The sequence below is a fragment of the Salvelinus fontinalis genome, chromosome 6 (genome assembly GCF_029448725.1).
Source record: "Salvelinus fontinalis isolate EN_2023a chromosome 6, ASM2944872v1, whole genome shotgun sequence".
NCBI classification, from domain to species: domain Eukaryota; kingdom Metazoa; phylum Chordata; class Actinopteri; order Salmoniformes; family Salmonidae; genus Salvelinus; species Salvelinus fontinalis.
In genome coordinates this window covers 19,205,497-19,217,886 of record NC_074670.1, presented here as the reverse complement: position 1 = coordinate 19,217,886, position 12,390 = coordinate 19,205,497, and the positions used below count along the sequence as shown (strand labels likewise).

The 12,390-nt window shown below is 42.5% G+C and overlaps 1 protein-coding gene across 1 annotated transcript; it reads left to right on the top strand.

The window, feature by feature from the left end:
• Positions 1 to 1,981: 1,981 nt before the first annotated feature.
• LOC129857269 (zinc finger and BTB domain-containing protein 45-like) lies at positions 1,982 to 11,584 on the top strand. Its single transcript, XM_055925333.1, has 5 exons — positions 1,982 to 2,062; positions 6,529 to 7,777; positions 9,179 to 9,279; positions 10,913 to 11,086; positions 11,354 to 11,584. The coding sequence occupies exons 2-5, from the start codon at positions 6,534 to 6,536 to the stop codon at positions 11,581 to 11,583; spliced, it is 1,749 nt and encodes a 582-aa protein (XP_055781308.1). The 5' UTR covers positions 1,982 to 2,062; positions 6,529 to 6,533; the 3' UTR covers position 11,584.
• Positions 11,585 to 12,390: the final 806 nt, after the last annotated feature.

Below are 12,390 nucleotides of genomic sequence, written 5' to 3'. Positions count from 1 at the left end.
GTGGGAAAGACTTTCAGTGGCATCGTGGCATGGGAAATCACCCTTCCACTCTCTGCATCCCAGAAACTACATGTAGCCTCGCCTCAGGACCTACACACACCGCTAAGATTAGCAGCCCTATGTAGGCACGCAGGTCAATCTCGTCCATCCTTTTCCAGTTGTCTCCATATTTATGGAAACCCTCCAAATTTGTCATCTCCAGGAGGATTTTTTCAGGCGATGTCCTGGGCATGGGAAACTGCATGTCTTGTGGGCCCTGTGGTCATCCTTATGACATTTTGTGCTGCCATGCTGCCCTGGTTGTCATATGGTGACAAGGACCATGTTATTTTGCTGTTCTTTGATAAAATTGTCTCTCTTTCAGATTGGGGGATTTCTTCTTCATCTGAAGATGATGCATCGTGCTCTGGGTTGTATTCTTCCTCATCTTCTTCAGACACCTCCTCCTCTTCTAAATCATTGTTCTATTGTTCCTCCTGGACATCTGAAAAAATCTGATCTACGACCTGTTGGGCACTGAAACGTGCAGTCATGGCTTCAGCAAAGAGAGAACTGGGGGGACTGTCATCTGCACCACCTTTATAGCCTCTGACTGCATTCTCCATTAGTAAACAATGCTTTCAATACATTTTTATTTTGTCTGAAATGTTGTTTATTTTGTCAGATTTTTTATTTATTTTGTCTGTGAACTTCCGTCATGTGTGGGGTCGTGGAGGGGAGATGCTGCACATGCCCAGTAAAGTTTTGTCTTAGTTCAATCAGTAGCACACATAATCTCAATATCTCGTGTGTGTGTGTGTGTGTGTGTGTGTGTGTGTGTGTGTGTGTGTGTGTGTGTGTGTGTGTGTGTGTGTGTGTGTGTGTGTGTGTGTGTGTCTTTGTGGTTTGTGTGGTGTGTAAATAATTTTATAACTGCCGGGTCTAAAATGACCCTAAGACAATCTTTGTACCCTGGTGGTGTACAGCGTACATGGGAATATGAACAAAGGCGATGTTTCACTTTTTCTAATGTTGGGGTCACTCTAGGAAAAGTCATCCAATTTCAAGTTGAAAAAATATCATTTAGGAGGTTTTCTCTGCTGTTAAACATAAGGGTTAAGTAATTTACCACCTGGTCCCCAGGCAAGCCGAAACTCCACCCATGCAAAACCGTGTTAGGTCCTGTATTTTCAACCAGCAAATATCAGGAAATAACACTGATCAAATGTATTCACCCTTTTACAGTGTTAGTTTCATCAGCTGTACAATATGATACAAACTGAATTTTGACTGAACTGGTCCTTTAATCAACATAAATATCTTTGAAAAACAGAGCCTTAAAATTCCAAGCTTCACTACTGTATAACGTACTACTAAAGATGCTGCATGCATTGTAAAGAGTGCAAGATCTGACCATTGACCCCACTGTAGTAACCTACATGTCTATATCATTCATTTATCATATTTTTCACATCAGCCATCTCACACGCACATGAAATGCAGCACCATCAGGCTAATGCGTGTGCTATTTCAGGTAGACAGGTTTTAGCTTGGTTCTATGTTGTTACAGCCTCTCCAGCCTCTCTAGCGTTCAAAATCCTGTCAAAGCTAAACTAAGTGCAAATGGTTTTCTCTGAGCACTGTACTTCAGCCCATTACAACATTTCAGTAACCTGCAACTGTGATGTGAGTGGGAAAAAAATAATACATGTTTGGGCCTTTTAGAATAAGATCAAAAATATGATTAAAGAGATTACTCTGGTATAACCTGTGTGTAGCTACATTTCAAACTGTCAGTCTTAGCCTAACACATTATTTTGAAATGAGATTATCAACCAAGATCAATAACTTGCCAGTTCAACTCTGTATACTGTACTAACCAATCATATATCACGGATGCTCCCATGACAGACCAATCAGGGCCAGATGAGGTTAAGAGGAGGGACTGAGAAGAGAGAAGAGGTAACCACCCTTTCCCTTACCTAAACTGACACCCAGCCAACCCTGTCATTCAACAGCCAGGTCACAATGCCTATAGGGTCAACACTCTCCACAGTGGGTGGGTTGAGTCACTCGTGAACTGGTGAGTCTCTCCATCGCACCGAACACCTCTGCTTTACTACACTTTCCGTCCCTGCATGGTCTCCCAAGCCATTCTGCTCAATTTTACAAATTTTCTCTCTCTTTCTTTCTATCTATCTTTCTTTCTCTCTCTCACTCACTCTTTCTCTCTAACTCGTTCTCTTCACTATCTCCTCTCTGTTGATCCTGTCATCTAGCTGGTGTCTCTGTGGTTTTTAGCTTCAAAAGGTTCCTCGCATGCAGCTCCAGCCTTTACATGTGAGTAGAGGAGAGGCCCTCTGGTTTTTCATGTGTTGTCAGAGGATGTTGAAGGTATGTCAGTGCACACTAGGTTTTCCCCTTAGCTTTATGGGCTATTGAGGACATGTAGATTTGCTTGTGGTAATATTGAGGCCTGCATACTGTAGGCCTAATGTCTGTATATAGCCCGCTACTGTATGTGTGATGTTCAGTAATCATATCGCCATCAGTTCCTGATTTATGATGGTACTGTTCTATATGCGTATAGCCAGGGAAAATCTACTCATTCAACTTTGTGGATCGATTAGTTTGTATGGATGGTTACATTGATAGTGGATCAAGCTGTTGTTAAAGGTTCTGCATGTAACATTTCTACCTGCAAATGTCAATAATAATAATGCATTTTACTTCTATAGCACATGTCAGTATCAGTAAAGGAACATACAGTCGTGACTTAAATTATTAGCCCCCTGATAAAGATTAGCAAAAAAGACTATTAGATAAATAGTTCAAGCTATGCTGAAAAGATTAGAACATGGTATTATTTTTACTAATACAATTGCTCAGAGAAAGATATTTTGTTTAACAACTAATATTTTCTTTCTAAAAAAGATAGGGGTCCAAATTATTGGCACCCCTGTTTTCAATACTCCGGCACCCTCCCTTTGTGAGGATAATGGCTCTGAGTGTTTTTCTAAAATGTTTTATGAGACTGGAGAACACATTGGGAGGGATCTTAGACAACTCCACCATACGGAATCTTTCCAGATCAATGATATCCTTCGTCTGTGCTTATGGAGTGAGGGCTCTCTTCAATTCAAACCACTGGTTTTCAATGGTGTTCAAGTCCGGAGACTGAGATGGCCATTGCAAAATTTTAATTTTGCAGTCAATTAACCATTTCTTTGTGGAATTTTATGTGTGCTTGGAGTTATTGTGCTATGGCTAGATGACATGAAATTAGACATCTCTGGAAACGCAAGAAGGATGTGATAAACAGAAAAGAACCGCATACCTACAGTAAAATATGGAGGTGGATCTTTAATGTTATGGGGCTATTTTGCTTCCACTGGTCCTGGGGCCCTTGTTAAGGTCAATGGCATCATGAAATTTACCCAGTACCAGGACATTTTACACAAAATCCAGGTTGCCTCTGACAGGAGGTTGAAACTTGGCCAGAGGTGAATTGTCCAGCAAGACAATAACTCCAATCCCACATCAAATTCCACAAAGAAATGGGTCATTGACCACAAAATCAACATTTTGCAATGACCACCTCAGACTTGAACACCATTGAAATCTGTGGTTTGAATTGAAGAGGGCCCTCACTCCATAAACGCAGACGAAGGATATCAATGATCTGGAAAGATTCTGTACGTAGGTGTTGTCTAAGATTCCTCCCAATGTGTTCTCCAATCTCATAAAACATTTTAGAAAAAGGTTCAGTGCCGTTATCCTCACAAAGAGAGGATAATACTTCTGATCCCTATCTTTTCAAGGGGGAAAGTATTTATTGTTAAACAAAATCTCTTTCTGTGAGCAAAATTGCATTAGTAGAAAATAATATAATGTCCCCCTTTTTTCAGCATACAATATAGCTCAGTATTTCTATTATGTATTTTATACAGTATTTACTGCTCATCTTTTTCAAGGGTGACAATCATTTCTGTCATGACTTTATTTTAAAAAATGCACTCATACAATTCTCTAGTATACAGTAAATAGTCAAATTAATGTCAGTGAATACGTTCTATAAATTTGCACCCTATAAAGTATTACTGTACCAACAAAAATAGGGATAAAGTGATGCTGGAAATTGTACGATAACTGCTAATCTGTAGTTTCACTTTCGCATGAACTTCATTGCTATTTTCGAGAAGGGTGGTCAATTTAATTTAATTAAATTAACTTAAAGCAGTTGCTTCTCAATAATAAGAAATTCGAAAATTTGATTGTGGGATCCCTCATGTTGTGTAGAGAAAGTTTAGCAAAAACATTTAAATCAGAATATGATGATTTCTATGATCTGTTTTGTCCCCACCAATAACCAGCGTTATTTAGCATTGAATGATTGGCCTTTGTGTGTGTGTCTTGGCAGGGAAAATGTATTCCACATTTGTGGACAATGTGAAGCCATTATGTGGTGCATAATGTGGGGGGTGACGCAACGCAGACATGACGCAACATGGAGCCATGGTATATTGGCCATACACCATAAACCCATGAGGTGCCTTATTGCTATTATAAACTGTTTGCAAACGTAATTAGAACAGTCAAAATAAATATTTTGTCATATATACCACAGCTAAGGGCTGTTCTTGGGCATGAGAGATTAAGCATCAATTACAGTAACGATGACATTAAAGTGCTGTCATTTCAGTACCGGTATGTCTACTCTCGATCTTATCGACTGTCGCCGTCGGCCGATAGAAATGGAGTTACTGTACTGAGCAGAGGTTACTGTGCCAAAGTGCTCCATGGGACAGTTCTCTCAGAGACAGGTCAGCTGGAGGAGCAGAACAGAGGATACACAACCACACATCACTGACCACTTGGATATTTTAATGAAGGGGGTTTTAATTAGTTAAAAAATAAAGTCGATTTTAAGCTGTTTTGCAGTAGTGTAAGCAAGTCGGGTTTTTTTTGTATCTGTACTTCACTATTTATATTTTTGACTACTTTTACTTTTACTCCACTACAATCCTTAAGAAAATATGTACGGTTTACTCCCATACATTTTTCCTGACACCGAAAAGTACTCGTTATATTTCAAATGCTCAGGCGGTACAGCTATATGGTCCAATTCACGCATCTATTAATATAACACGTTGTCATTCCTACTGCCTCTGATCTGGCTGACTAAACGCAACTACTGCATGTGTAAATGATGTCTGTGTGTTGGAGCATGCCCCTGGCTGTCCGTAAATAAGAAAACCAAGAAATTCTTGCCACCTGGTTTGCTTAATAAAAGGAATTTTATGTACAGCATTTATTTTTACTTTTAACGTTCACTCAAGTTTAACAATTTAGTACTTTTTCCACCATTGTAATTAAGTACCTTTAAAACCAGATACTTTTAGACTTTTACTCAAGTAGTATTTTACTGGATGGCTTTCACTTTTACTTAAGTCATTTTCTATTAATGTATCTTTACTTTTACTCAAGCATGACAATTGAGTACTTTTTTCACCACTGCTGTTTAGTAGGATTGTGTACAATATAGTACAGAACTGCGGTTAACCCACTTTTGTAAATAGATGTGACCCGTTTCTTTTCGACACAATCCTGTCATATCAAGACTCACTACTGCATGTTACAATAGCACAACTTGATTTATACCACATACAGCACACTGTTACAACTGTAGATGCCTATCTAAACCAAATTACAGTACACTATATGTTATTGTTGATCAAACAAACTTGTCGTCTGTCTGTGAAGCCTGTGTGTACTGGCATTAGTCATAGTGTCATATTCTTAGGAGGTTTGTGGCTTCTGAGCGTATAGCTGAGAGATGAATTTCAAAGCTGACATGAAACATAACATTTCCACACGTCAACCAGACATACAGCCTCCGCCACTTATTTTTACTACAGTGGTCAGATATAAGACGTGTTAAAAACATCTGTGAAATATGCTGTACTTCATCAACCACAGAATTGACATAGACCTTTTAAGCCCCAGATTGCTAAACAAGGACTTCAGGGGAAATGGACTTAAAGATAATATCATGAATGGATATAATTTCATACGACATGTTCTTGAGATTTATTTCACTTCATGCTGCAGACTGTGAAATGCCACTCAATATTTATTGATATGTAACATAATCGACATATCAATTGCTTCTGTAATGTTGAACTTTTTAAGTCATTCTTGAATTGTGTCAGTCCCTTTCGGGCTATGAATTTCCAAAACCCTAGTAACCAACAGCACGTTATCAACCTAACCTACGTCAGCAGGTGATATGATCTGCCCTCTGAGTTTCCAACCCCCTCTTCTCTCACCCCTGATAGCTTGAAAACATCCTAAACGTCTGGCGTCGATGGAAAAACACTAAGAACCAGAGGCGTGGGATATAATCTATTTATCACAAACCCAATATCTGCAATTTACCTATTTATACAAATACATTTTCCAACTTGCTATCTGACATTTTTTATTTCTCAGAAACATTACAAAAAAGGACCACATTTAGATAATTTCACTGTCTACTTTTTCCTATAGGTTGAATGGAGTTGTCTCAAACAGTTTCTAAACCATCTCCTCTTCACCTGCCCATCTCCTCTTCACCTGCCCATCTCCTCTTCACCTGCCCATCTCCTCTTCCCATCACACCTCCCTTCCTCCTCCAGACCTCTAAGATGATCCGAGTTCACAACACCCAGTACTCCCTCTTCCTGCGCCAGGCAGATGTCCTGCGTCGCTCGGGGACGCTGTGTGACGCTGTCATCTCAGTGGAGAGCCAGGTGTTCAGGGCCCATCGGCTGGTGCTGGCCTGCGCTAGCAAAACCCTGGAGCATCAGCTCACCCTGCAGGCTGCATACTCAGACCAGCCTGATCGCCTCGACCAACCTTACCACTGTAGTCTGGAGCTCCTCTCTCCACACACCTTCCAGCAGGTCCTGGACTTTGCATACGCCGAGACCCTGGAGGTCCCTGTGGATGATCTGCCCCAGCTTCTGAGGGCCGCCAAGCTCCTGGAGATGCATTCCCTGGAGGAGCAGTGTCGCAGCCAGCTGAAGAGAAATCTGGGGTGCCTGACGAGAGAGAGAAGAGAGTTGAGAGAAATAAGAGTGAGAGGAACAAAAGGAACTAGAGAAATTACAGAAATGAGAGAACTTCAGATAACAGAGGAGAGAGATGAGAAAGAATCCCTGAAAGGAAGTACCATTCCAGAAGAGGGGGATCCCCAGACAATTCCCTCCATTGATCTGGAGCCCCAGAGCAGCCCATTCACTGAGGACCCCACTCTTCCTGACACTAGGGATAACTCCTCTGGTTCATCACCCCCACAGAGAAAAAGGCCAAAGCCACTCACACCCACACTAGTGACCACCACACCGCCTCCATCCAGAGACAGTGTCATCGCCACCACTGCTGCCACCATCCAACCCCCTCCCCCTCCTCCCCCAGCGTCGAGGGTCATGTGGCAACAAGTCAACACCCTGAGGAAGATGGCCTTGAACTATAACGACATCCTAGCAGCCAGTTCCTCTTCCCTTCACCCCTCACAGCACCTGGTGACATACCCCTTCCACCTCTCCACTCCCCACATGTACCCCCTGCTAACGTCCTCACGCCCGCCCCAGGTCCACAGCGCCGTCCTGGGCTACCCGGGTATCCTGCATCCATACCACCACCCCCTGCTCTCTGGGTCTCGGGAGCTGGGGGACATCCTGACGCAAGGTTTACTGGGAAAAAGAGACCCGATGGATAAAGTGTTGATAGGTGGAGCACCAGGGGAAGGGCAAAGGTAAGACCACTCTGGAGGGGTTTTATACTACAGACGTTTTGGTCTTCATTCTTCTCCTTCTTTCCGTGTTCTCATTTCTACAATATAGGTCAGAATATCCCTAATTTGCTTACATTAAGTAGCACATATCGACACAGCTATCTGACTCATTGTTGTTTGGGTGGATCTGAGTGAAAGTTCTAGTCTCCTGTTCTTTCCTACAAGCAGAGTTTCCCCTGTCTCCAGTTAACCCTCTCCTGTCTGTCATATTCACATGATGTATATTATGGATGTAGATGGTCATTCATATTAGCTGTGTCCAAACCACAGAACAGCTGCTGAAGTCATGTTATGTGGTCTGTTCCTTGATGGTGGCATTACACACTATTTGGTTTATAGTTTTACAGTGAAGCTACTTCCTGTTTTCTAATGCAGAGACATGATGTACAGTATGGTGTAATTGGAAGGCTCTATAAAGCAGTTGTCTGCATAGTATCTAAAGGGGGAGCCCCCTTAGTTTCTCCCCTCCCTTGCAAATATCAACCATGAAAGACATTCAGATCCACTATAGATCGGTTACAAACTGTTTCAGTCCTGGTATAAGGTCCCCATAATGCACATTACACACACACACACACACACACACACACACACACACACACACACACACACACACACACACACACACACACACACACACACACACACACACACACACACACACACACACACACACACACACACACACACACACACACACACACACACACACACACACACACACACACACAGTAGTCTTAAAACTGTGTTTATGTGATCCTGTTTCAGTGTGGAAACTATCGGTCGTCAACATCTCTCTGACTTCCTCCTCCCTCCTGTTGCTGATCTCTGAGGTTTTTCTGATATCTCTGGCCATTTCATTTAGGTGGCGTAGAAAACCATCAAGCAGACTTTGTAGCAGATTTGTCACTTGTTTATTTTGGGGATTTTAGGGCCATGAAGAGCGTTACCACTTTTCCTTTAATCTCTGAAAAATCATTCACCTATGGTTTTTCAGTCTAGCTAACAAAGTGCGTCAGATGCTGTGGAAAGTCCCTTTTCTATGTGACACTAAACATACAGTACCATTGTAACGCCTGGCCTCTTCCTCAGAACCCCAACCTACGACAGTTGGGTGCTTACATTTGACATCAATAGACAGGTACACATAGCCTGTGGTTGGAGAGGCAGGGGAGAAGGACAGGATGTCTAAAGATGGTGTGCAAATCAATCTGCTTTGGCATGACACTCATTGCAACACATCAACTGGGTTATCTAATAGTGGTTCGGTGACCACCATGCTCACGTGTTTGCCTTACAATAGTTACATTGACTTGTCCTTTAAATTAAGTTTTATTTTAAACCTGTCTTCTATGGGGCCAGATACTCCCAGGAGTGTCCAGGAAGAACCCAGGACTGTCAGCACTGCAGCAAGGTCCTCCTGGGCAGCTCATGGCTGCAGGCCTCAACCACCAACCCCTCAGGTACTGTAAGGTCACAACATTCACTCAGTGCTTTTTCACTAGACCTCTAACTGGGGTACATTGCAAAAAGCATAATCTCAAAATGTGAATATTGTATTGGGAGCTGTACAGAAATAAGACGTGACTGTATTCTTAAAATTCTAATGGATACATTGCAGTGACATATCTAACAAAGTGTGACCCTTAACCTCTATCGTCATAGGGACAGAGCATATAGGAAACATGAGAGAGAGAGAGAAGAGTGCCTGAGGGAGAATGAGAGAGAAAGAGAGTAAGAGAGTGCGAAAGAGAGAGTGGGGGAGATAAAGGAGAGAGAAAGAGAGAGAGAGAAGCGTGTCTTAGGGAGAACGAGAGAGAAAGAGAGTGAAAGAGTGAGAGAGTGAGAGTGGGGGAGAGAGAAAGTAAGAGAGAGAGTGAGCGTGAGAGAGAGAGAAACAGACAGACAGACAGACAGACAAACAGACAGACAGACAGGCAGACAGACAGACAGACAGACAGACAGACAGACAGACAGAGTGAGTGAGTGAGTTGTGGCTTTGTGCTGGCGGTGCAGCAGTGCGGTAAGCTGGCAGAACAAACAGTACGTTCTGCAATGTGCTGGTGGTTTTGATACAATGCCAAAGGCAAAAAAGCTTACATCTTTTTTTCACTCTATGTAGGGTGGTCAAATCAGCCTCACATCTTTACAGTCTGTGTTTGTGTGATGGGGTTAGCACTGTCACTCGCTCGTTACAGTACGACTGAGAGACGCTATTCATGTGACTCAAGATTATCTCCACTGATTGTCTCCACCAAATTGAATGGACAGCCAAGAGTAACACATTATGAATAATGAGCGTTTCACTGACTTCAACTGGTCACTTTTATCAGGCTTGATCATTTTAGTCCCCATTAGTGGGATACTTACAAGCTTAGACATCAGAGGTTTGTGTGTTCTAAGCGAGAGGCCAAGGAAGGTTTGGACAGGAAGCTAATTGAGAACAGGCTGAATTGTAGCGAGAGAGGAGTGAACGCTTTATTGTGGTCTTGGTCCTTGCTCTCCCGCACCTCTCTCTCTCTCTCGCTCCCTCGCTCCCTCTCTCATCATCTCAATCTCCCCCCCCACCCCCCCCACCCCCACCCCCCCTCCCCACCCCTATTCAGCATCCTGTATGTGTTCTACAGGGCCCCATAGTAACTGTGTAAAACAGTATCACTAACTGCCACCAAAGGGCTAGAGAGATGACAGCTCTACTTCAGAATCACACCTCGGTCAGATTATAGAGAAATACAAAGGTACACGATGAGAGGAAACCAAGGTTCTTCTTGTCAATTTGAACCTTGTGAAAGGATGTGGTGTATTTATAGAACTATTTCTGGTAAAAGGAGGTCTTAGGTATCCTTATCTAGGTGTGTGACAAACACAATTAGGCTACATAACAGTTGTATAATACCATTTCATACAATACCCACTGTAATAAAATAAAAAAAGTAATCTTTGAATTTATCTTCACAAATGAAGACAACAAAAAATATTGAGTGAAGAAGGTTCCTGCTATGACAATAGTGAGCCTTTACAGTCATGAGTGTGACCCAAGTCCTACAATGATTACAATTATACCCCCACTCTCTCTTGTTGCTCTCTCCTCCCCAGGCTCAGGTGAGACTTCTCTGGGGTGTAAGTACTGTGATCGTGGCTTCAAGGTGGAGCGGTCACTGCCGTCCCACCGGCGAGATCAGGGAGGAGAGAAGCCCTACCAGTGTAAACGCTGCTCCAAGAGGTTCAGCCTCAAACACCAACTGGATACACACCACCGGGTACACACAGGTATTATATCCCCCTGTGTGTGTGTGTGTGTGTGTGTGTGTGTGTGTGTGTGTGTGTGTGTGTGTGTGTGTGTGTGTGTGTGTGTGTGTGTGTGTGTGTGTGTGTGTGTGTGTGTGTGTGTGTGTGTGTGTGTGTGTGTGTGTGTGTGTGTGTGTGTGTGTGTGTGTGTGTGTGTGGTTGGGGGTGTGGGTGTAGGCGTGGGTCTGTGTTTCAATGTGTCAGTTATTGTGTATGTGCTTGCCTGCTCACTCTCAATGTCAACCCCAGGAGAGAAGCCGTTTGAGTGCCGTCTGTGTGGCCAGCGGTCAAGGGACTACTCAGCCATGATCAAGCACCTGCGGACCCACGGCGGGGCCACACCCTACCAGTGTACTGCCTGCCTGGAGTTCTGTAGCAGCCTGGCTGCCATGCAGAAACACCTGAAGAACCACCCGCTGCAGGACTTCCCCCCAGACTGGACCATCAGCAGCACCTACCTGTACACATGCCATACCTGAGCTAGCTTGAAAGCAAATGTAATGTCAACAGAGAATCATTTTACTACCAAACAACTACATCTCAGGGAAACTAACTCATAGAATGTACTGTACATACATGGTAACAAGAAACCAGTTACCGTAGCATTTATCCATGTACTCTAAAACTGTATGGAGTACGTCAATGCATATTTCCACCACTAGAAGGACACTGGGTCTCAGAAAAGAATGTAAAACATGTCTAGCACCAGCAGCATTATCATCATCAAGCAAATTATTATTACCATTCTATCATGGCTGCAGCTGAAGAGTCAGTCACTTACAAGAGACAAGGAAAGGAAACATCAAGACTATTTCGAGGCTGCAAAAATGTGTCCTTGTTTCATATGAATGTGTCCATCTATGTTTGGCCGTTATCTCTCTCAAGAAGACTTGGAGCAATCGTTTTGTGCGCAAATTCTTGATTTTCATTTATCCATGTGTGTTTAGTACGTTTAGATGTTGTTTGATTCATATGTACCGTGCCTTTAGAGTCTGCACCTCCTGGAGTTTTTTCCCATGTTCTTTTGCGTTTCAAAGTGGGATAGAAATATATATTTTTTTTTTATATAATTCATCTACACAAAATACTCCCTAATGTCAAAGTGAAAAGAAAATTCTACACGTTTTTACAAATGAATAACAATTAAATTACTAAATGACTAAACAATTAAATGATTAAATGATCTGGGAGAATCTAAAAAAGTTAACAGGGAAAGACCATAGTAACACTGCAAAAAGACTAGAAATCATGGTGAATTACAATCTAACACAGGATGCAGTCGAAAT